This window comes from Myotis yumanensis, unplaced genomic scaffold (assembly GCF_028538775.1).
Source record: "Myotis yumanensis isolate MYYU_CA2020_CCGP unplaced genomic scaffold, mMyoYum1.0.hap1 SCAF_2, whole genome shotgun sequence".
Classification (NCBI taxonomy): domain Eukaryota; kingdom Metazoa; phylum Chordata; class Mammalia; order Chiroptera; family Vespertilionidae; genus Myotis; species Myotis yumanensis.
Window position 1 is genome coordinate 91,148,476 of NW_027223753.1, and position 25,508 is coordinate 91,173,983.

At 38.9% G+C, this 25,508-nt stretch overlaps 1 protein-coding gene across 5 annotated transcripts in view; it reads right to left on the reverse strand.

The window, feature by feature from the left end:
• The window catches only part of FARS2 (phenylalanyl-tRNA synthetase 2, mitochondrial), a 540,234-nt gene that overhangs the window by 222,367 nt on the left and 292,359 nt on the right, over positions 1 to 25,508 (reverse strand). For all 5 annotated transcript variants that reach the window (XM_070403451.1, XM_070403450.1, XM_070403449.1 and 2 more), the window contains one exon: positions 14,375 to 14,535. In XM_070403451.1, coding sequence (XP_070259552.1) covers positions 14,375 to 14,535 — 161 coding nt within the window. The remainder of the gene's footprint in view (positions 1 to 14,374; positions 14,536 to 25,508) is intronic.

A 25,508-nucleotide genomic window follows, 5' to 3' on the forward strand; every position in this document is an offset into this window, starting at 1 on the left:
ATACAATCGTAACAGTGACCCAGGTAGATATAATTCTCCCCATGTAACCGAGGTTGCTGTCATATTCAGAAACGAATATGGAGAACCTCCTTTTGAAAGGGACTTGCTCATTCATTGTAAACCAGATCCCAATAACCCAGATGCCACTAAAATGAAACAAATCAATATCCTATTTCCTATATTAGATGCAATGACATATCCTATTCTTTTTCCACATGGTGAAAAAGTCTGGGGAACAGATATTGCATTAAGACTCAGAGACAACAGTGTAATCGACAATAATACTAGAAAAAATGTAAGGACACGAGTCACATAAGTGCAGTATTATGGATTTCATCTCTCTGTGCAGGACACGTTCAATCCTATTTTAAATGCAGGAAAATTAACTCAACAGTTTATCATGGATTCATATTAAAAAATGGAGGCCAATCAGATAAATTTCATCAAAGCAAACCAATCTAAGTTGAGAGTCGAACAATATAGTGGTTTGATGGATTATCTCAAATCTAGGTTTGAAAATGACAATGTGCCAATTGGTAAAATGATAATACTTCCATCATCTTTTGAGGGTAGTCCCAGAAATATGCAGCAGCAATATCAGGATCCTATGGCAATTGTAACGAAGTATGGCAAGCCCGATTTATTCATAACCATGACGTGCAACCCCAAATGGGCAGATATTGCAAACAATTTACAACGCTGGCAAAAAGTTGAAAACAGACCTGACTTGGTAGCCAGAGTTTTTAATATTAAGCTGAATGCTTTTTTAATTGAAACCTGTAAATTCCATTTATTTGGCAAAGTAATCATACTGCATAGAAATCTCTAAGACATACGCCAGGGACCTCACGTTTTTGGGCAAACCACGTTATTTAAATCATCATAACTACAGATCATAATGCACTTTAGGTGTTGTTTTTCAATAATTATAACATTTTTATTTACAAAAACAATTAAACAATTAAAGTTCCTAGTACTTTTTTAAAGTATGGTACTGCGTAAAACATTTTCCTCTATGAAGAGGGACCAAACAAAATTTACATAAGTATCTAGATTCACTCCTTTTTCCATGGGCGGCACAAACTCTGCAGGCTCTCGTAGGACATTTTTTCTTTCCACTCGATGGAATAAACGTAGGTTCATGCTGCTTCATATCACCTACAACCTTTTGGGTGGATCTTTATGAGGTGCTCTCCTTGCATCCCCAGGGGAAGGGCTGGACAGATTTGTCTCTGATTCCGGAGAGCCTTCATTATTGTCATCCGTTATCCAGTCTCTCGCCACCAACAGTGGAAACTGTTTATACTTCATTTTTGCTTGTGGATTGAGGACGTTGTACACTCTAAATGAATTGAAAAGTCCACAGTTTATAAGGTACAGCACTACTTTTTTTGTCCATTTCATCATTTTCCTTAGAATGGAACAACATGAAAGGAATTGATCTGCACGGTCAACGCCTTTCATGTGGGCATTGTATTCCTTGATGCAGGTAGGTTTTACAATATTCTCTCCCGTTTTTCTATTTTTTTTTCCTGTTGTCGAGACAGAAGTGTCATGGATCGTTGATATCATTCGGACAACCCGCTTGTCTTTCCATGCTAGGAGAAGAATATCGCCTTCTCTGGAAAATATTATGTCACCTTTCTTCATTCTTGATGTTTTCATTTTCAAATTTGGCGGTAAACCTCTACTCTCCCTAGTAGTCCTACAAACTCTAGTTTTGTTCTGTAGTAGCAATTCAGCAGGAGATGTAGCATTGTAATAATTATCCTGGTAAATATGGTGCCACATGCCAAGATAGGGTTCAAGGACTGAAAGAATAGTTTCTTGCAATTTCCTTCCTTCAGCAGTGTTTATCTCCATATTGCAGATATAGCCAGTGTCACTCTCGCACACCATCCAAACAAGTAAACCGTATTTTGTTATTTTCGCTGGGTTGTACGTGCGAAATTTTAAACGTCCTCTCCATGGAATCATTCCCTCGTCCAAAGACAACTGTTGCTTTGGTTTGTATACTGTTCGAAATTTATGCAGGAAATAATCCAGCACAGGTTGGATTTTGAAAAGTCTCCCTGAGCGACTGTCCATTTTGGCGTTATCATTGAAATGCCAGAATGTCCATATTTGCTCAAATCTATGGCGACTCATTGTCTGTGGAAACATAGGGGTACATATCAAAGGATCTGTTGACCAATAGTCTTTCAAGCTATCTTTTCTTGTTTGACCCATCAGAATAATTAGGCCAAGGAATTTCTTGATGTCCTTCTGTGTAACCGGAGACCACTTTAGTGTTCTAGATGGTGTTTTGTGTTTCACTGTGGTTTGATCATGATAGTTGGACAGCTCTTTGCACAACATCTCAAACAATTCATCACCAAAAAAGAGATTGGTCACAGAGGGTACAAAGCCACACTGAGACGGAAATGCAGTGACCCCAGCATGACCTTCAAACATTTGTAAGTGTGGTGGTGTGTCAATTTCAGACCAACAATTATCAGTAGCTTTATCAGTGTCGGAATCACTTGAAAGCACCGCCACCTTGCACTTCCTTACAGGTCTAATAATTTCACTGTCAGTGGAATCAGTAGAATCGTCTCCGGAATCGTCAAAACAGTCATCCGCATCTTCGATCTCAGTAGGAATATCTGATAAATTATCGTTAAATACTTCCGGAAGTGTATCAGTTCCGTTGGTTTCCTTCCTTTTTCTGAGAGAGGGCATTTCTAAAAGCGCCAGGAACTTGAAGACGAAGACTATTCGAATGACCAAAATACAATGTAACTGCAACGCTTTATGGGTTCGTGCAATTATATAGTTTTTCGTAGAATGACCTGCATGGTTTCCACCAATGAGCTAGCTTCATTCGATGTGGACTGTGCCGGCCAAGGGTGTCTCTGAGGGGGGGGGGGGGGGGGGGGGGGGGCGTGAAAGGATTAAGGAAAGACAGACAAGAGAATAATAGCTGGGTCTCAGTGGGACGCTGCTCCCTGAAGAGGAGACAACGCCAGCGCCCACAAGCCGTGTCTTTATTTTATAGCAGATGCCACAAGGTAAAGTAGGGGCGTGATCACGTTGTTTACAGCATTCTCGTGAGTCTCAACCCTACTCAAGTACATGCACCTAAACTCTATCACAAGGCACGTGGGGCTACGTGTTCGGACCATAGGTTCAAGCTTACAACCACAGCCGTTGGCTATGATTGTGCTGGGAAGGCCCTGCCCTCCAGCTGGGACTTGCACTTGGCAGTGAGAGGACCCTGTCCTTTCATTAGTCTGAGGCTTGAACCTGGCCCAAATCCTGTAACTGAGCCCCACAGTGGACAAGACAGTGTGTTGACATCTAAGGTCCATAACAGATGGCGTGTGAAAAACGAGAAAACTCGTGAGCGGTCCTTAACAGATGGCATGCGAAACACGAGAAAACTCATGAGCGGTACGCAATGTGTTAAACTGAATGCTCTTTTAAATAATATCTGCAAATTCCATTTATTTGGCAAAGTAATAGCTAAAATTCATGTCACTGAATTTCAGAAACGCGGACTGCCTCACGCTCACATATTATTGATATTAGATAGTGAGTTCAAATTACGTTCCTCTAATTAATTCCCTTTCAATGTGCACGAATTTCGTGCACCGGGCCACTAGTCTATTTATAATTCACTATTCTTGGTAGTGACTTAGAGCCTGTAATTGTAATTTATAAATCTCATAGGGATGCCCTTTGGAAAATAAATTCTTCCCTCTTATTAAAAGAAAATATTTGATTCATTACTTAGCCAAGTGATAGAAAGAATAATTAAGCTATCCACTATATAAATTACTGCTTACTTTAACCATTCTTCATTTTCAAGTTCACAAGATTACACAGTAAAAATGCCATTATAAATGTACCATTTGAAAAGCTGTGCAATAGTGTCATTTCAAAGCAATTCTCATTTCTCTATCTAAACACAGGCAGATCTTAAGTCCTAACATTTCAGATGAACCCACATCCTCCTCTTATCCTTAGTGTAAAGGAGCAGTTCTAATTGAAATAGTGAAGAGATTTGTTTCTCCTATAGCACACAATGAGGTTAATTAAAGACACAGAACAACTACCCTTACCTGTGTTGACTAAGAATTTAGTAAGGTAAATTATTTGGTGGCTAGGACATAAATATAAACCTTGAATTTTCCATTTGCGTTGCTCTAATACACTTGTCTTTTCTTTGATAACTTTGAGGATCTCATTCCTAGTGTAACTGACCTTGACTTTAGTATCTAAGCCCTTTTCTCTTTGGCCAATACAGTTAACTCAGTTGGAGGTGCCATGATGGCCCTGATTTCTATACTTAATCTCAAACAGAGAAAAAATGTCCAATAGCCACATACTTATCCACTAATCCCATCCAGTTGTCCTATGAATATAGGCACAGTCAGTTCTAGGCAAAATAAGTATTTTACATTTGACTAGGGATCAAAGCATTAAACTAAAAGAAGCAAACTCTAAGGCAGCGGTTCTCAACCTGTGGGTCGCGACCCCTTTGGCGGTCGAACGACCCTTTCACAGGGTTCACCTAAGACCATCCTGCATATCAGATATTTACATTACGATTCATAACAGTAGTAACATTACAGTTATGAAGTAGCAACGAAAATAATTTTATGTTTGGGTCACAACATGAGGAACTGTATTTAAAGGGCCAGAAGGTTGAGAACCACTCTAAGGGATGATTTGAAGCACTAGCCAGCAGAAGGTAAAAGATTTTAGGATAGAATACCTTTTATAGTAGCCCCATCGTCCCATTTCACAATTGACTGTCTAATCATAAAAACAGTGCAGAATTAAGAGATAGCATTGCCTAAAGGGCCTAATTCAGTGATGGCGAACCTTTTGAGCTCGGCATGTCAGCATTTTGAAAAACCCTAACTTAACTCTGGTGCTGTGTCACATATAGAAATTTTTTGATATTTGCAACCATAGTAATACAAAGATGTATATTTTTGATATTTATTTTATATATTTAAATGCCATTTAACAAAAATCAACCAAAAAAATGAGTTCGCGTGTCACCTAACACACGTGTCATAGGTTCGCCATCACTGGCCTAATTGAACACATCTGGCATTGTTGGTGGTAAAATTATATAAAAACATGTCATACTTATGATAAGAGCTCAGTATAAGTATCAGAAGACAGCAGGCTAACTTCAACTACCTTGCAAATGAGATGTGAGGAAAGTGTGAGGACTTCCGGAAAACTTTCCCCACACTGAAAAAGGGAAACAGGGGCACTTTTCTGCTTTAGACCTTATTGTATGGTCTAGCTTGCTGCTCCTGCTGCCACCTTTCAAGCCTGAGGGGAAAATGCTCAGGATTTTAGAGCCCTGGCATTACTGAGGGCTTCCTGACATTTTGTTCTTATTTAAGCCATTCTGAGTTTGGTCTTTCTTGGTTGAAGCAAAAAAGCACCTCTCTTGAATTTTGTAAGAATTACTTTCCATAGTCACACCTGGAAAAAACCTGTTTCCTATTCACTGTTGCTTAATCAACATGTTCTTTCTTCCTATGGCAAGTCCTTCAGAGCTCGGTTTGTTTCTGATCTTTATTCTGGTGATTTCCTTTTAAATGTGTTTTTATTGATTTAAGAAAGGAAGGGAGCGATAGAGACATCAATGATGAGAGAGAATCATTGATCGGCTGCCTCCTGCACACCCCACACTGGGAATTGAGCCTGCAACCTGGGCATGTGCCCTGACCAGGAATGGAACTGAAACCTCTTGGTTCATAGGTCAACCTTCAACCATTGAGCCACACTGGCCGGTCTGATGATTTCCTTTTAAAACTATAACTTTTTCTCCTCAGTTTTATGAAGGTATAATTGAAAAATCAAAACTGTATCTATTTATGATGTACAACATAATGGTTTGATATACATATACATTATGAAATGATTATTAAAACTGTAACTTTTAACTTTATGATCCATCAACTATAAGTATCTGGTTTAGATGATTCTGCAGTATTAATGTATCTCTCTGATTCCAGAGGTAAAAATACCAAAACCTTTTCTACTCAGATGATTTCTAAGAAATATTACACATAATTTGTCAAATTTTATAGATGTTGGCAAGATTTAAGGTTTAATGTGCTGTCTATAAATAGAAAATTCTTGTGCATTTCCATAAGGTTAACACCCAAGACAATGTATTATGGGTACTGAATGTGTGTACATATAAAGGTTACATCACACATATCCTTCTGTCTACACTACAAGAAAGCTATGGAAGTAGATGCTGAGGAACTCCTTATTTATTTTTTTTTAAAGTGCTTTAAATAAGGAAGAAATGTGTGGTAGCACTTCTCTAAAAATGTAAATGTATCACAGAACTCCTGCTTTCACAAAAATACAAGGCAGTCATAAATGCAGGCCTCCAATGAGAGGCTCCAATACACACATGGGGCCACAATCCATAGGAGTCTAAACAGGCTATAGGTCAATGAAATGACCTAGCATTGTAAGGCTGGGGTTATATAACACCAATGTTAGCAAAGCAAGCTGAAGAAGGAAACTGTGAGCACGAAGGACCAGGGAACACAAAGACTGTGTCTCCTGTGCTTGGAACAGTGTCTGCTTTGTAGTAGTTATGGTGATAGTGGTGATAGTTACAGCAGTGGTGGTGGTGAAAATATAAATAATAGTTAACATGGATGAAATGTTTACTGTGCAATAGGCTCTGTTATGAATGCTTTACATATAAGCACTATAATGATTCCCAATACAAATTTGCCCATTATCTTGCTCATTGCATCCCTCCTCATTTGGCAGTCAACAAAGATTACAGAGCACATATAAAAGGTTTTATGATTGTCATCTTCCACACTTCTTCCTCTACCTCTTTCTATTAGTTTTTTTCTGAGATGAACCCTTTCCAATAAAAGAAAAATACTTATGTGCTTTGTTGTGTGAGATGGGAAAAATGCACATGGAAATAGTGCAAAAAATGTGAGATCCATTAATTTTATTGCAACACAATGAAGCTGATGAGATTCTCACAGCTGGGTTTATTTGGGAATAGAATGAGGAAACACTGCATAATCCTGCATTAAGTCTCTATCAGACAACGTTTATGATAACGAAAGCAAAACTGGATCTAGGAGCTATTCCAAGCCATGGAGATTAGTAAGTAATCACAGGCACAAGTCCTAATTCAATTCTGGAGAAACAGGGAAAGGCTTAAAGAATTAAAAAGTAAAAAAGATTTTTAAAAAAGAGAAAATGTTGACCTCCACATGCGTTGGTCAGTATCCGCAAAATTCTACATTCACCTATGTATAGCTCCATCAGTGTACCTCATATCTATAATAATAAAGCATAATATACTAATTAGACCAGACACCCTTCTGGATGACCTTCCGGACGAAGCTGTGGTGGCAGGGGCCAAGGCAGAGAAGGCAGAGGAGCAGAAGGGGCAGAATTTCTGCATCGGGCCTCTAGTTATTTTTTAATTATCTCCTGATAAATCTACATCGGAAGGAAACAACTTGAAGTCAGGATCTGTCAATTTCATGTTACTGACTCCAGAGCAGTGCATCTGTCTAGGCAACAACAGAATTTACTAGTTCAATATTAGGAGCTCTCTGGAGTGGTTCCAAGTGTCAATTTCATCATCTATAAAATGGGTTTATAGTACCTACCCCATTGGGTTGTGATGAATGGAAGCTACCATATAGGCAACACATTTAGTTCAGTGACTTGGACATAGCACTCAACAAATGGCAATTATTATAGACAAATTAATGCACAGATGTATGGTGCACTGAACTCCGATTGCCAGAAGACATAAATAAAGAAAATGGACAACCTTGGTCTTCAAAACTCTCAGTCCTCATATAACACAGCACACCCTGCTGCTGCGGGGTGCTATAAGAAGAGCAAGGATGAACTCTGACACAGTTTCCGCAGGGGAATCTGTCCATGATTGACCTCAGAGATGACTGGGTTTATATAAGACCCTTTCATAGTTACTGCCCTGCTGATGCCTACCAAATTCTTTGTGCTTTCTGTCTCATCTTTCACCATTTCTAGTTCTATTTAGTTACAATTTAAATATTAACACTTCCTCTTCGCAAATTACTTAAAGTACATAAACACATCTGTGACTTAGCATAATTTTTAAATGTGCATTTGAACTGTATGACTTTCAACAGTTCCCTCACATTGATAAGCAGCAAAGAATGAATGAATGCGTGAACAAAAAACAAAGAAACTATGAAAGAAAGGAAGAAGGAAGGAAGAGATTAGGCAGTTCATAAAATCAAAAGGATAACAGTACTGCAACTCTGAAATTCATAGTAATTAAATCTAGGACAAGAAGAAAGAAAGGACTTTTGAGATTAGTATCATAAAGTAGAGATCAGATTATAGTGATATTTATGATAAGCTGAAATTTATTGTGCAAAAGAGAAAGTGTACTTAATCACCTGATCAGACTATGTCACCTTATCATCTCATTTTACAGATGAGGTAGCTGAGCTTTGACACATAAGATGATTCTGTCTGTCATTATGTAGATTTGCACTGTGGACCATGGACCGACATCAGGATCACCTTGGAGTTTGCTAGAAACACAAAATCTCAGGCCCCTATTGAGCATACTGAGTCAGAATCTGAATTGTAACAAGATCTTCCTGTGATTCATGGGTACATTAAAGTTTGACAAGCATTAATATAGGTAGCTTGTTGCCAGAAAGTTCATAAATTAGATAATTTAAACTGAATGACATATTTTCAACAAATTATATGCTGATCTTTGAATTTGTTAGAAAAATGTAAATCATTTGGCTCTGAATAACTGACCTATAAATTTTATACTCAGGATAAAACTTGAGGCAATGGCTCTTTGAAGCCCTGAATGAACAATACATTGTGCTAATACACAGTGACCACTCAGCTACCGTTTCCTCATCTGTGAAATGGAAAGAATAACAGAACCTAAACTCAGAGGGTTATTAAGAAAACTAAGTTAAGACATATAAAGCCTTTAGAATAATGCCGAACAAAGAGCAAGGTTTAACTGAGTGTTAATCACTAACTATGACTATTATGATCTTGAATAAGGTTTGATATGATAGGTGTGCATGTCACTGCCCACCTATTCTTACCTACTTCTGTTGCAGTGAAAAGCATTTAAGATATTATCCAGGATGAGGAATAAATATAGTCTCCGCCCACAAAAGAGAGCCAATAAAAGTCCTTCACTTGAAAGAAAGATAACAACCAACATTGTTGAATTACTTCATCAAATGGGGACTGACTTTTTGAACAACTATGGACACACATGGAATAAGCTTTAAGCAAAATATGTGAATAAAATTTACAATGTTGATTAATAAATAATTTTCAATAACCAGTATTACTCTGTATAGCACTAAATATTGAATCCATAATTCAGTATTGTTTAAAGAACATTTAAAGAATGAACAAAAGTTAGAGTACTGAATATTCATTCAATGCACTGCAACAGTGAGTTTTATGTTAGGGAAGTGGCAGACATACACACAAGGGCCCAGAATGAACCCAGAAGGGGGACCTGCAAGAGGGATAGAGATCTCTTGCCCAAAACAAGACAACACTAGCATGATAAAGCACCAGCTTGCTCATCTACTTATTTCAAGCCTTGATCCAGGTTGGGTAGAGAGAGCCACAAAAAGCAAGCATTTAAACTCAAAACAAGTGAAATAAAAAACCAAGAGTTAAAGCCACACTATAACTTGAGTTTCCTACTTATTAGACTTAAACAATAGTTTTCAAGTACTCAGGAAAGAACAGCAGAGATGAGGCCTGGGGTAATGAACCAGACTATTGCCAGCACCTAGAGAGCGCCACCACAGCTGGCTGGCTGGGTTTACAGGACAGTGGAGATTATGCAGAGGAAGGTACCACAGAAGCCAAGAGAGCCTAAAGCATAAGCTAAGAGGGACTGAGGGAGATGAGAGAAGAGACATTTCTGCCTCCTGCCAGCCCTGCACAATATGGTTCCCAAATGGCTCCCCGAGTTTTCTGGGCAAAGAAGGCATGGCTGCTGCAGACCTTTCCTCCAAGTTTCGTCTCCTCCCCTCTGGGGAAGTCTTGTATTATAATCATGTTAAGTACTTTTCTTAAGACAAGCCAACAGTGACAAAATGAGTCTCCTATTCTCCTCATATATATAAGCATGACCACTCTACACTAATAGTTACAAACTGCCAACACTTTAACACCATCTGTATAACTTATACCTAACACCAAATCTGCTCTATGATACCTGAAGGCAAGCAAGTTGCCATGATGAAAATGAAATATACAAAAGGATATGTGATAGGCTAAATAAAGGCCTCCAAAAGGCATCCATGTCCTAATCCCTGGAACCTATGAATATGTAACCTGACATTCAAAAAGAAGTTCACAAATGTAAATAAGAAAGGATCTTAAAATGTGGAGATTATCTTGAATAATCTTGGTGGGCTCCATCCAAGGGTCCTTGTAAGAGGGAGATAAAAGTTCAGAGAGAAGGAGACTTGACACAGAGGGAAAGAGAAGAGAACAGGCAGTACAGAGCCATGAGTGAGAAACAAGGACAGCGCTAGAAGCTGGCAAAGGCAAGGGGTGGATTCTCCCCGAGCGCCTCCCAAAGGAACCAGTCAGGCTGACACCTTAATTTTAGCCACTCAGATAGATTTTGAATTTCTGAACTCCACAACGGTAAAATAATAGAAATGTTGTTCTAATCTGCTAGGTTTGTGGTAATTTGTTACATTAGTAATAGGAAACTAACCAAGAATATAATTAATAGAATAGATACCAATTATAAGTGAATAATTAGGAACTAGTTCTCTGTGATCTACAAATTAAAAAGTATTTTACAGACATATACGATTTCAGCAAACAAATCCTAACTGCCCCATCAGAAGTTCTTAAGTTTATTATACAAAGGCAACAATGTAAATTATATAATAGTACAGTTATGCATACACTGATTTCAACTCTGAGGGCAGAAAGGATTTTTTTAAATGACACTTAATACAAGAGACCCATATCTATTCCTGGATATCTCTGTGTCTCCTAAGGGAAAACAGTTGTGAACACAATAAAAACTGGACTTAAGCCACTAACTTGTGGTAGCAACTGTTACTCATCTGTGCTTGCCCACCACACTACAGAGCACACTGCTCTGTACAATGTTGGTTGGTGTCCCATCAAAGTTTGATGATTAAATAAATGACTTCATAAATGAAAAATTAAATGACAGAAACTTAGCTCCTTAGCCAGATTTTACTTTTAATGATTTAGATAGGTCTTTATTGCAAATTTACGTAGAAGGTCCTGTTTATAGATTATAAATAGATTACTTTAAAAAAATAGAATTTTTAAAAGGCCAAACGAATAAACAAAAGAAAATAGAAACAGACACATAGATATGGAGAAGAATCTGATGGTTGCCAAAGAAGAGGGTGTGGGAGGAATCATAATTTGTAAAAGGCCATTAAAAACAAAACCAAAGAATCAAACCAATGATTAACTTTTGGTTAGGATGCAAAAGTTTGCAAAAAAAAATTAAGTCCCACTGTAACAAGGAAAAAGCAATAACTTAAAAAAAAATATTGCTCTAACCAGTTTGGCTCAGTGGATTCAGCGTCGGCCTGCGGACTTAAGAGTCCCAGGTTCGATTCTGGTCAAGGGCATGTACCTTGGTTGCGGGCACATCCCCAGAAGGGAGTGTGCAGGAGGCAGCTGATTGATGTTTCTCTCCCATCGATGTTTCTTACTCTCTATCCCTCTCCCTTCCTCTCTGTAAAAAATCAATAAAATATATATTTTTAAAAAATAAATATTATCTGCCATAAAAGATATTGAAGAGATCTGGCTACAAGCCTAAATGAATGAAATACCAAAGAGATGAGCCCTCTGAGGGTGAACAGACATTGGTGGCTGCTGTCACCATGTGGGCCTGAGTAGTCAGAAGAGCTAGCCTGCTCTTGGTAAAGAAACTTCACTGGAGAGGAGAAATTAGCCAAACTTTTATCAGCCAGTCCTTGGCTGGTGTGGCAGATTGGAATATGAGAAGACAGTTAGTCCTCACTGCCAGCCAATTCACCTTCATAATATTTTTTGCTCAGCAAGCACTGACTAGTGTGGAAGAAGTTAGCAACTGGGTGGAAAGCAGAGAGAGATCTTATCATTTCACATGCAGAGATCACAAACTTCTGCAGGGCCAGATCTCACCATCCAGAGCAAATCAGATGGGAAATCTAGTTCCTGATTAGAAATAAGAAATCTGGCCTAATCCCTTTAGTTGCCTCGCAGGAGAAAGTGTAAGGCTTATGTATTCTTTTAAACACAATTTCAAAAGTAAAACCAGTGAAAAAGCAGAAAAAATGTGACGCGTAAGAAGAAAAAAGAAAAGAATACAAGGAGAATAATAGATAACTAAATGTTTGGAATTAATAGACAAGGACTTTAATATAAGTATTATGAAAATGCTAAGAATTTAAGGAAAAATGTACAAAAGGGGTGAGAAGATGGAGAATTTCATCAGAGTAATCAAAATTCTTTAAAAAAAGCAAGTAGAAATTGTAGACGATTAAATAAAATATCTGAAATTATTAATTACTTGGTGGAACCTAATGGTTAACTGGACACAATAGAAAAAAATTAGTAAACACAGAGAGAAGACTTACAACTATCCAAAATAAAGCACAGAGTGAAAAAAAAATCAATAAAAACAAACCCCGAGCATGAGTTCTATGGCATAATTCCAAATGGTCTGACACACATGAAGTTACAGTCTGAAAAGGAAAAGAAAGAAGGAGTATAATTGTTAGAAGAGAGAGTAGAGGAGAATTTTCAAGGAGGTTGAAAGACAATCCAACACAGTGAAACCTCAGGAGGATAACAGATAGAAAATCACACATAAGTCAAACTGCTGAAAACCAAACTAAAAGGATACGGGCAGTGAAATGACATCTCTAAAGAGCTGAAAGGAAAAAAAAAATAACATAAAAAGTGACAACCTATATCCAAGGAAAATATTCCTAAAAAATAAAGGTGATCCCGGTGGGTGTGGCTCAGTGGTTGAGCATCAAACCATGCACAAGATCTTGGTCACTGGTTTAATTCCTGGTCAGGGCACATGGCCAGGTTGTGGGCTCTATCCCCAGCATGCGGTGTACAGGAGGCAGCCAGTCGATGATTATCTCTCATCACTGATGTTTCTATCTCCCTCTCCCTCTCCCTCCCCCTCTCCCTTCCTCTCTGAAATAAATAAAAATATGAAATAATAATAAATTAATAGAATAAAATAAATAAACGTTAAACAAAGGTGTTTCCAGACAAACTAAAGCTGAAAAAATTCATGTTGCACTGCAAGAAATATTAAAAGAAGTTCTTCAGACTTAAGGGAAATAAACACAAAGTAAAATCAAGATCAGCAGAAGGAATAATCAGTGTGGGGTAAATATCGAGGGAAATACAAACAATATAGTTTTAAACTTCTTTAAAAGATAACTGACTATATGAAGAAAATAGAGCAATATATTGTGAGATTATAATATATGGATAAATAAAATAAGACAATAATACAAAAAAAACAGGAGGCGTAAAAGGAATTACACTATTGTAAAGTTGTTAACTATTTCATGACGTTGTATAATAGTGACTCATGGTAAAGTGAGATAAATTAATTATGCATTTTGTAATCTAGAATAACCGCTTAAAATAATACAAAATGGTGAAACTAAATAGCAATAAGGGTACTAAAATGAGATATAAAAATAAACAAAAATCCCCCACAAAAACCATAATTTCCAAATAAAGAATACAAGAGGGAAATAGGGGGAAAAAAATAAAAGGTTAACAGAATTAAGTCCAAGAATATCCCATGTGATTATATTAAATCTAAGATGTATTCAACACTCAAATTAAATCTGAATTTTAAAAAAGACCCAACTCTATGGTGCTTATAAAAGACACTCTTCTAATATAAAGACATAGAGTGACAGTAAAATGATGAAGAAGGTGTGCATTACAGACTAATCATAAGAAACTAATGTGTCTATATAGGATCAGAAAAACTAAACTTTAAAGTATCATCAGATATAAAGATCAATAATAAAATGATCAAGAAAGCCCAAAACTGGTTCTCTGCTTAGACTAAAAAGCTTGATAAGTCTTTTTCCACATACAGTTTCTGAAGGTTTATGAACTCCTGAGGGGTGTTTATGGACTTCTATACAAAAACTATTTTCAAATTCACATTATTTTTAAATTCAATAATTCAATTTTCAAATGCATGACCCCCACCATTCTTCCAAACATTTCTTTTTTTAATTTAGTTGATTCTTGCAAGTTATTTTACCTGAAATTTCACCTTCTGGTTGATATCAGACACACGGAACTGCTTCAGGAAGCGCTCATCCTCACTCCAGAAGAGGCGGATGTCAGGGATGTCATAGAGGATCATGGCCAGTCTTTCTAATCCTAGGCCAAAGGCCCAGCCAATTTTATCTTGAGCACCAGCTATGATTAGGAAACAAAATAAAACAATTGACTTAAAAATCATAAAGCCTTCACAGGCACATACTACTTCCTGGTAACTAACCAGTAACACTGTTGAGTGCCTACTAGTGGCAAGGCACTCGGGAGGAGCTGTGGGGACATCCAAGGCAATGCCCAACCTTGGATTGCTCCTGCTCCCCACATTCCTTACTACTCTCATTGAGGCATTTTGGACTCATACTGTCTCTAATATTGACTCATTTCTGACTAGATTCTAGGCTCTTTTAAGCCCTGGTTTCTGTCTCTGACACATGACTTTTCTGTAATCCTTGTTTGCCCTGATTCAAACATAACTATGCTCAGGTTACAAAGTCCCTAAGTGGCTTACTAGTCAGGCAAATGTGTTCAAAACATGCCACAGTGGACCGTTAACATTCAGGAAATGTGTGCCAGACCTTCAAGAACTATCAATAACAGTAAAATACAACTCTTACTCAGAGGAGCCACCTCAACAATACTCTGAGAGCGAGCAAGCCAAGGTGAAACACACATCTAGTACTACTCACTCCAAAGGTGAAGTGTGCTGTTCAGATATGGCAAGGCCATGAACACTAAGGCAGAGTAAGACAGGAGACTTGAGACAGGCACTGCTGTAGGAAGAAGGTGAGAGAGCAATTTGTACTGCTGGAGAGGCTATGACAAGGGTCCACGAAAGGAACATAATTTTAACAGCACAATAAAGGATGAGCAGGATCCTAGGTAGGTGGAGGTGGCCTCAAGATCCCTGCCCTGTGTAAACCTCTCCCTTGGAGTGTGGGTGAGACCAGTGAATGGAATGGGATTTCACTCCTATGTTGAGGTTACTTTCTATGAGAGTCCGCCTTAGCAAACTAGAGAGATCCTCCTGCTGAGTAGGAGCTGCCATGAAGTGAGAGGGCCATGTGGCAGGACCTGAGGGAGGCCCCAAGGAACTGAGCAAGGAAATGGGAACCTCACTCCCATTGTCACAGGAAATTAATTCTCCCAACAGCCTGAATGAGCTCAGAAGAGGACCCTGCGCTCCAGACGAAAACACAGCCCTGCTGACACCTTTTTTAAAAAAATATATATTTTATTGATTTTTTACAGAGAGGGAGAGGGATAGAGAGTTAGAAACATTGATGAGAGAGAAACATCGATCAGCTGCCTCCTGCACACTCCCTGCTAGGGATGTGCCCACAACCCAGGTACATGCCCTTGACTGGAATCAAACCTGGGACCCTTCAGTCCACAGGCTGACGCTCTATCCACTGAGCCAAACTGGTTAGGGCCCCTGCTGACACCTTTATTTCAACCTGTTGAGACACTGAGCATGGGACCCAATCGATCTGTACCTGGACTCCTGATGCAAGGAAATTGTGGCATAACAAATGTGTGCTGTTTTAAACCACTAAGTATAAGACTGATTTTTTTTTTAACCAGCATAAAAAAACTAATACAGATCCAAAATGTGGAGAAAGAGAAAAGAAATTCCAGACTGAAGGAACCTCATGGCTAGTGAAGGTGAAGGTGCAGCAGAGAAAGGGTTAGGAATTGACTCTGGAAACACAGAGAGTGCAAAGTTGGGGCAGGTAAAACCCTGTGGAAAGGATCAGCTTCTGACCAGGTGCCACCACATTATAAACTAATCATCCTATATAATAAAGAGCTAATATGCTAATTAGACTGAACAGCAGAACGACTGTCCAGACGACCTTCCGGATGAAGCCAGGGCTGCGGGGGCTGAGCCGCTTGCATGAATTTCATGCATCGGGCCCCTAGTTTATAACTAAAACAAGGACAGACGTATGACAACAGAAGTCATAGAGAAGTGTGAGCCTCATTGAATGATCTGTTTAGAAGATAAATGAATAAAAGTATTAAATGAGCTCACAAAAGAAAGATACAGAAAGAGAGACTGGCTCAGTAGTAGGAGGGAAGTTGTGTGAAAGAAGAGCAAGTGGTTGGCTAATTTGCAGATTGCCCCTGTGTTCCTGAGTAGGAATGAACATAGAAGTGAGGAGGAGGGGAAGGTATTTTTTTTTTTTATTGTTTAAAGTATTACAAATAGTAGTACATATGTCTCCTTTTTTTTCCCCATTGACTTCCTCCCCCCCAGCTTCCAGCTTCCCTTATCCCCCCCCCCCCGCCCCCCCCCCCATTTAACCACAGGAACAACGTGGTCACAGGAATGTGTACACAACTCCTGGCCAACTTCAGCTGCCTAGGAGAGCAGTTGAAGAGCGAGGCAAAACACATCAGAGTAATTTATATTGATGCATGAAAACCTTAAAAAAAGAAAGCTGTTGACTAAATAAAGACATGAAAATTAACATAATCGTGATATACTGTTTTTTATCTACTAAAAGAGTATTTTCTTTAAATGACATTGGCCAGTCCTGGATCCCCCACGTCATTCATTGTGCAGTTCTAATACCCTTGACATTTGGAAAATAACATGGTAATACATATAAAGATCTATGAAAATGCTCATACTCTTTATTCTTACGATTTTACTCAGGAATTTATCCTAAGGAAATAATTCAACGAAGGAAAAAGACAAATGAAGGAAGATTCTCAGAGCAGTGTTATTTGTAAGGGCAAATATATAAAAACAACCTAGGTGCCCCAAATTAGGGAATGCCTTAAAAATCATAGTACATTTAAAGTAGTCATTTTAAAAATCAGTTCTATGAATAAATGTTTATTAAATTTACTAAATAAGAAATTAGTCAAAATTATGAGAAAATTAATATGTACTTTGATACTAATATTTAATATAGGTACAAATGAGAATTGCAATGTAAAAAAATAAAAACAAAATATGATGTTCAAGGGTTACAATAATTCTAAAACAACTTTAAAGCATTTATTATAATTGTTAAGTCTTTTCAAATAAAAAGAATAATAAAGATAGGTGGCAATGTTAACATTGCTTTGTGAGAGGCTTTTTCCTCAATTATAAAATTTTTTAGATCTTACTCAATTTTTAGGTAAAACTAATCATTTAGAGCCCAATATCTATAACTTAACAAGTAGTAGACTAAGGATATTTGATTTTATTTAATATTTAGCCATTTTTTAGTATCTTAGCTTTTTTGCTCCTTCCATCAATTACTCTAACTTGCTTCTCCATCCCTAAAAGTTTTCCTAAAACAAGAACAAGAATAACAAAGAGCCTTTCCTATTCTTTTAGGAAGTAGGTAAGAAAAAGTGCAACAATCTTATTTTCAAAATGGGCAAAGAGGGGAAGGTGGGAGGTAGAAGAGGGTATGGGGGGAAAAATAGTGATGGAAGGAGACTTGACTTTGGGCAGTGAACACATAATACAATATGCAGATGATATATTATAGAATTGTACACCTGAAACCTATACAGTGGGGCCTTGACTTACGAGTTTAATTCGTTCCGTGACCGAGCTGGTAACTCAAATTACTCGTATGTCAAATCAAAAAGTGAACGAGTGAGACACGTGATGCTGGGCTGATGTTGTGGCGTTCACTGTGACGTTCGCTGTGCCAACTAGCGGTGGGATATCCAAAGGTGGCTCGTAACCCGATTTTTAGCTCGCAACTCAAAGCAAAAAATCGGCCGAGAGATGGCTAGTATCTCGAAAAACTCGTTAGTCGGGATACTCGTAAGTCAAGGCTCCACTGTATAATTTTATTAACCAATGTCACCCCAATAAATTCAATAAAAAAAAATAAAATGTGCAAATAATATTAAGACAGTCACAGAAAATGAAAGAAAAATGATCCTTAAGCAAATGAAAAGTTTACTTAAAAAATTGCAAGATAAAAATGCACCAAGTTATCATATTTTACTCAACAGACTGGCAAAAACAAAAACATCTGAGAGCAAAGCCCAGGGAAAACAAGAACTCTCATACACTTTGGGCGGGTTCATTTGTGGTTTCTAATGCATTTACCTCAGGAGTATAACATATCAGCAGCTACCAAAATTAAAGGTGCATGTACCATCTTGTTACTTTAACTATGAATGTACCCTACTTATGAGAAAATATGAATTTTTTGGGTTATTGTTTATAATAGCAAAAGACTTATAAGCAACCCAAATGTCCACCAACAGGAAATAAAATAAACTATGCTATATCTATTCAGTGGAATATTATTATAACTAGAGGTCCGGTGCACAAAAATTTGTGAACTCGGGGGGTCCCTCAGCCTGGCCTATGCCCTCTTGCAGTCTGGGACCCCTCGGAGGATGTCCACCTGCTGGCTTAGGCCCGCTCCCTGGGGGATCGGGCCCAAGCTGGCAGTCAGACATCCCTCTGGCAGCCTGGCAGCCCTTGGGGGATGTCCACTTGCCAGTGGGGAGCAGGCCTAAGCTGCAGTCGGACATCCTTAGCGCTGCTGAGGAGGCGGGAGAGGCTCCCACCACCACCGCTGTACTGGCAGCCATCAGCCTGGCTTGTGGCTGAGCAGAGCTCCCCCTGTGGGAGCACACTGACCACCAGAGGGCAGCTCCTGCATTGAGCGTCTGCCCCCTGGTGGTCAGTGTGTGTCATAGTGACCAGTCATTCCCAGTCTTTCTGCTGTTAGGGTCAGTTTGCATATTACCCTTTTATTATATAGGCTAGAGGCGTGGTGCATGGGTGGGGGCTGGCTGGTTTGCCCTGAAGGGTGTCCCGGATCAGGGTGTGGGTCCCGCTGGGTGCCTGGCCAGGCTGGGTGAGGGGCTGATGGCTGTTTGCAGCTGGTCACACCCCATTCAGGGTGGGGGTCCCCACTGGGGTGCCTGGCCAGCCTGGGTGAGGGGCTGATGGCTGTTTGCAGCTGGTCACACCCCCTTCAGGGTGGGGGTCACCACTGGGGTGCCTGGCCAGCCTGGGTGTAGGTCTGATGGCTGTTTGCAGGCTGGTCAAGCCCCCCCACAGTGAGGACACTCACCCCATGGAGGTTTGGCCAGCCTGGGTGAGGGGCTGATGGCTGTTTTCAGGCTGGCCACACCCCCTTTAGGGTGGCGGGTCCCCACTGGGGTGCCTGGCCCGTCTGGGTGAGGGGCTTAGGGCCGTTTTCACGCAGGCTAAGTCCCCTGGCAACAGAAGCTCCCAGCCTCTCCTTTTTCTATTTCTTTTTTTTTTTATTCTGGGATTTATTTACCTTCTATAATTGAAACTTTGTTGCTTTGAGTGGAGCTCAGAGCTGTCTGCGGCAGGCGGGAGGGAAGCCTCCTGCTCGCTCCAGCTCTGTGGCCATGGCTGGCTGAAAGCAGGTATCTGGGGTTTATTTATCTTCTATAATTGAAACTTTGTTGCTTTGAGTGGAGCTCAGAGCTGGCTGTGGCAGCTGGGAAGCTTGGCTTCCTCCATCATTGGGGCAACCAAGCCTCCTGCTTGCTCCAGCTCTGTGGCTGCCGGCCGCCATCTTGGTTGGGTTAATTTGCATATAGTCGCTCTGATTGGCTGGTGGGCGTGGCTTAAGGCATGGCGAAGGTACAGTCAATTTGCATGTTTGTCTTTATTAGTGTAGATCAGTGGTTCCCAAACTTATTTGGCCTACCGCCCCCTTTCCAGAAAAAATATTACTCAGCCCCTGGAAATTAATTTTTTAAAAATTTTAATAGCAGTTACTCATCGCCCCCAAATGCACCTGTGGCCATCACCTCCCCCCTGGATCGGCCTACCAGGGGATGGTAGCGCCCACTTTGGGAATCACTGGTGTAGATAGTCTGTGATAGGTTTCAAAAACTAAAAGCAGCAGCCCTGGATGGGTGGCTCAGTTGGCTGAAGCATCCATCACCCCTACACCAAAAGGTCGTGGGTTCAATTCCAGTATGGGAGGCAACTGATCAATGTTTTTCTCTCACATGGATTTCTCTCTCTCTCTCTCTTTCTCTAAAATCAATGGAAACATATCCTCAGGTAAGGATTAAGAAACAACACAAAACAAAGAGAAAACTAAAAGCAGCAGCTATCTGTGTTTTTTGTTGTTTTAAATTTGGAGTTAGGTGTGAGAGAACTGGGCAATGAAGGATAATAGGGAGACTTTATACTATATGCCTTTTTAAATGAAGAGTGACAAGAAGTACTTCAGATAATAGAAATGTTGATGGCTTCATAAAATATCATATGTTTTTGTTTATTTTTAAGAGGTAATAAGAAGTACAAATTATTCCTCTTTTGTCACACTGGTACCAAACTTTCAGAAAAATCGTATGATTACTAAAAATGGATTTGTCTGTCTTCCTTACAGCCTGAATTAATTTCTTTCTTTCTGTAAGAGCTAATACATTTCTAAGCCTGGAAAATCAGTATCATCATCTGTGGGAATTTAAAAAACACACCTTCAAATTCTTTAATACCCTTCCCCTTGAATCTCAGTGGGGGAAAGTGTGACTTCTGAGATTATGAGAAAAAGCCACACAACTAAGATAAATGAAAACAGTATTCAGCTATAAGTTACAGATAGATTGGAAAGCATGGGTCTTTAGTGAATAACTTTAAAAATCCCGACACATCACAGGCTGGTAATTTTGTCACATATAAATATGCACATGGCACTGCTCCACAACAGAATTCTGCTCACATGCAGATGAGCCATTTGCAAACATAGACCATATTCTTGGGACACAAAACAAATCTCAAAATATTTTACAGGATTAAAATTTACAAGAACTATCCTATGTCCAAAGTGAAAATAAATCAGAAATCAACAGTATAAAAATATCCGGAAAATCACCTAAATAAAGTGAAATTAAACAACATACTTTTAAAATCAAAGAAGAAATCAAAAGAAAATTATAAAATACATTGAAATGAATTAAAAAAACACATAATATGTGTGTAATGTATCTAAAGCTCTGATTCAAAAGAAACCTATAGTATTAGAATCTAATAATTAGATGCTTATATTTTTTAAAAAGGTCTCAAAGATACTATCTTACAAAACTAGAAAAATAAAAGAAAATTAAGAACTAAGAAAAACAAAGGGGGAAATAGCATTAAGAAAACAGAAAAATAATAGAGAAAATTGATAAAAACGAAAACAGGTTTTTTGAAAAGATCAATTAAATGGATCAACTTCTAGCCAGACTAATAAGAATATAAAAACCAACAAACAAAAAAACCCAGAAAAGACAAATTATCAAAGTCAGGAATAAAGATAGAGATTCTAGAGACATTAGAAGGATAATAAGGAAATATTATGAATAAACCTTGTGCCAACTATATCAATAACTATCAATGACCTATATAAAATGGACAAATTTGAAACAAACTATCAAAGCTTATTACAAAGAAATAGATATCCTATATCAATCAAATATATTTAATATGCAGTTAAAAAACCTTCCTACAAAGAAAACTTGAATCCCAGATGGCTTTACTGGTGAATTCTATTACAGTGTCAAAAAAGAAATAGTACTAATTCTACAAAACCCTTCTAGAAAAAAAATAAAATTTTATGAGGCTAGCATTACCTTTTATCAAAACCAGATAAAGATATTACAAGATAAGAACTCTTCAAACCAATATATGTCATGAACATACAAGCCAAAAACCACCCGCCTCAAACAAACTTTAACAAAATATCAACAAATTGAATCCAGTAATACATGACAGGACACTACATCATATCTGGATTTATCCCAGGAATGCAAGTTTAGTTCCACATATGAAAACCCAACCAATAATTGATTATATAAGCAGGTTAAAAAAGAAAAAACATGATCATCTCAATAGATACAGAAAAAGCAAGTGACAAAATTCAACATCCATTCATAATAACAATTCAGCAAATGAGGAACATAGGGAACTTTTCCAATCTAATAAAAGACACAATAAAAAACCAACAGCTAATATTATACTCAATGCTGAAAGACTGTTGCTTTGCCCTCAGAGTCAGGTTGAAGACAAGGATGTCTACTCTCACTATTTATTTCTATTCCTATTTCTATTTCTATTAACCTGAATTCCAAGCCTTTGAAATAAAGATAAAGCAAAAACAAAAATAGATTAACAGATTGGAAAGGAAAAGGTAAAACTATGTATGTAGGTAGTATGGCTGTCTATATAAAAATTCCTAAGGAATATATTTCAAAGATTACTAATATGTGAGTTTAGGAAAATCACACTATACAAAAATCCACTGTATGCATGGGGGCCTCAGCCCCTCTGGATGTCAGGAGAGACAGGCCCAGACCTCTTCTGAAGATAGGAAACCCACTCAACCTGAGAGAATCCAATGCTAAGCCAGTGAAGGGGCCATTCCATCAAGTACATGAAATCCTAACCACCTTGTGCAAAGATTCAGAACTAGACTTTCACTAGGAACCAGGAGCAGCTGGACTCCAGCTTCCTACCATTGTTTACAACCTTTGATTCTCACAATCATTCTTATCAAAAAACCTGCTTGTGACAATCACTTACCATGGAGGGTTGAAATAAAGAGTATGTCATCTATTTGCTGAGCTCTATCAATTTCTACCTTTGAATACTTTGGCTTGGTCTTATCTAGAGTTGCTTCTTCTGAACTGCACCCCAGCGTTGTGCAGGGTGCTCCTTGTCAAGGGTGCTTATCATGGCTGACATAGCCTTCCCTATGAGGCTCATGAAATACACTGAAATCAGATCTAAGAATATGCCTAAGAAACTGGCAACACAAAAGGCTTATTTCTCTTGAACAACTGGATTGTTTTTTCATTTTAAGGGTATCCTGAGTTACATAATTGACCATAATACATTCTTTACTTCGAGCCCTTGCAAGCTTACAGCCAACCATGCAGGTCACCTCTACAACTATACCAGTGTTCAGGGTACATTTCTCTGTGTGACTCTTGTCCCAGTTTTATTTCAACCTTATTTCCTCTTTGTCCTGATTATCTCAACAATTTATTTTATCCTCTGGTACATACTTTTATATGGCACTTCAAATTCTTTATGGAAGAAAGTGAGCCATAAATAACTAGACACTTACAGATAGTGTCAGCCAGGCAGGTCTAATTTTCAGGTCTTTGGCACTCTTCAGCTGTAATTTGTTGCTAGGTGCTCACAAGCTGACAGGGTTTTAGGCAGTATTTTCCTTCCATTCCAATACTAGAGAGTTCCAGTAAACTCAAGTCTACAGAGGAGAAAACTGACTGGAGAGAAACATCTCAATTAAACAGAATATTCGGGATGGGTAGCAATGAGGTATTCTTACTAATGTAATTTTGTACCACTGGAGATTAAGCCCACAACCCAGGCACGTGCCCTGACCTGGAATCGAGCTGTGACCTCCTGGTTCATAGATCAACATTCAACCACTGAGCCACACTGGCTGGGCAATAGGGCTTATATTTAGCAGTGGTGTTGAACAAAAGCTTCCACTTTACTTGACCATTACTTACGATGATAGCCACATAAGAATAAAAGCCCCACAGTATTCCACTGCGACAGGGCACACCCAGACTCAGGGCGAGAAAGGCCAGCACAGCTCCATAAATTCTGATTTCGTCTCTTTCCACCATTGACTTAGTCCTTGATCCCTTGCTTTCCAGCTACAATTCTTGAACTGTTTCCTCAGAGACTTGCCACTGGATAATTGACTTTTCAAGCTGTGCCCAAAGATCGATCTCCTGCCTAAAGAATTTCTCTTGTTTTATATATCCTTGGCCCCACATTCTATCAATAAGTCCTTCACACAATCTAAAGGCATCTCTTTTAAAGGAACCTTTCCATGATATGGAATAGAGGTAAACCAGATTCTACAAATCATGAAAACAGTGTCCTTAATACAGACTGAGGTAGCTTGCATTCTAATCAGCTCAAACAACCACCACAAACCCTTTACACCCATCTTAAAAATCTCACTCTGGACCATCCCCTCCTTTCCCCTGGGTTCTAGAATTCAGTTTTCTACAGTTTAATAAGGAGATAACAGTCTCTGGTGCATACACTAATCAATAGTACATGAAGCAATTCCCAATGGTCTTGTCCACCGAGACTCTTCCTTATAGATGTCACCAGTTTCCCTTGGGGATCTATGCCCAAGGAATTTGCATCCTTCTGCTTCTTTTAAATTTATTTTTATTGATTTCAGAGGAATGGAGAGGGAGAGAGAGATAGAAACATCACTGATGAAAGAGAATTATCAATAGGCTGCCTCCTGCAGGCCCCACACTGGGGATTGAGCCTGCAACCCAGGCACATGGCTTGACTGGGAATCAAACTGTGACCTCCTGGTTCAAAGGTCAATGCTTAGCCACTGAGCCACACCAGCTGGGTGCATCCTTCTGCTTCTTGAACTTTAATCTGGGTGTCATGGACAGTGTTGGTTGCCTTCTAAGCAGCCATTGGACAGCAATGTACCTACCCAAGTGGAGGGCGCCCCTATTTCCTAATGACCACTCTACACGAAGGCATGGCCAATAAGATGCAAGAGGAAATCTGCTAGGGTGCTCAAGGGTGAGTTTCTTCTCAGATATAGGCCCTCTGGAATTCTCCCCATCTTCCTTTGTGCATTAGATACTGTCACGAGAATGTGTTGCCTGGAGAGGTAGCAGCCAACATGTGACCAGGAGGTAACAAGCTGGCAGATGAAAGCCGGTGTATTGAGAAGGGAGGAGTAGGCGAGTTTAAAGAGCCTGGACCTCTCAAAGCCAGTCCTGCAATCTATACATTAGGACTTCTTAGTTTTTTAAATGAACCAAAAAAAGTCTGTGCGACTTAAACCACTGCTATCTATGTTTTCTGCTTCTTGCTGCCCTAAAACTTGATATACTAAAGAATAGGGGGAAGATATAGAGCTATTTGTAAAACAGTCCCTGTTAGGAGACAAAGAGTAAATTTAATGTATAAAATATGTTCTTCTCAAAGCCTTCTCTCAGGACTCCAAACAAACAGCAAATGTAAGCTTTTATGTTGGTCTGCAGTTGCCTTCACTAAAGTCTAACAATCATGTATCAGTGGAAGATGTGTACACCTAGGGTCTAAGTCCTGATGGCACCAGACCCAGAAACTAGGATCTTAATAAGGT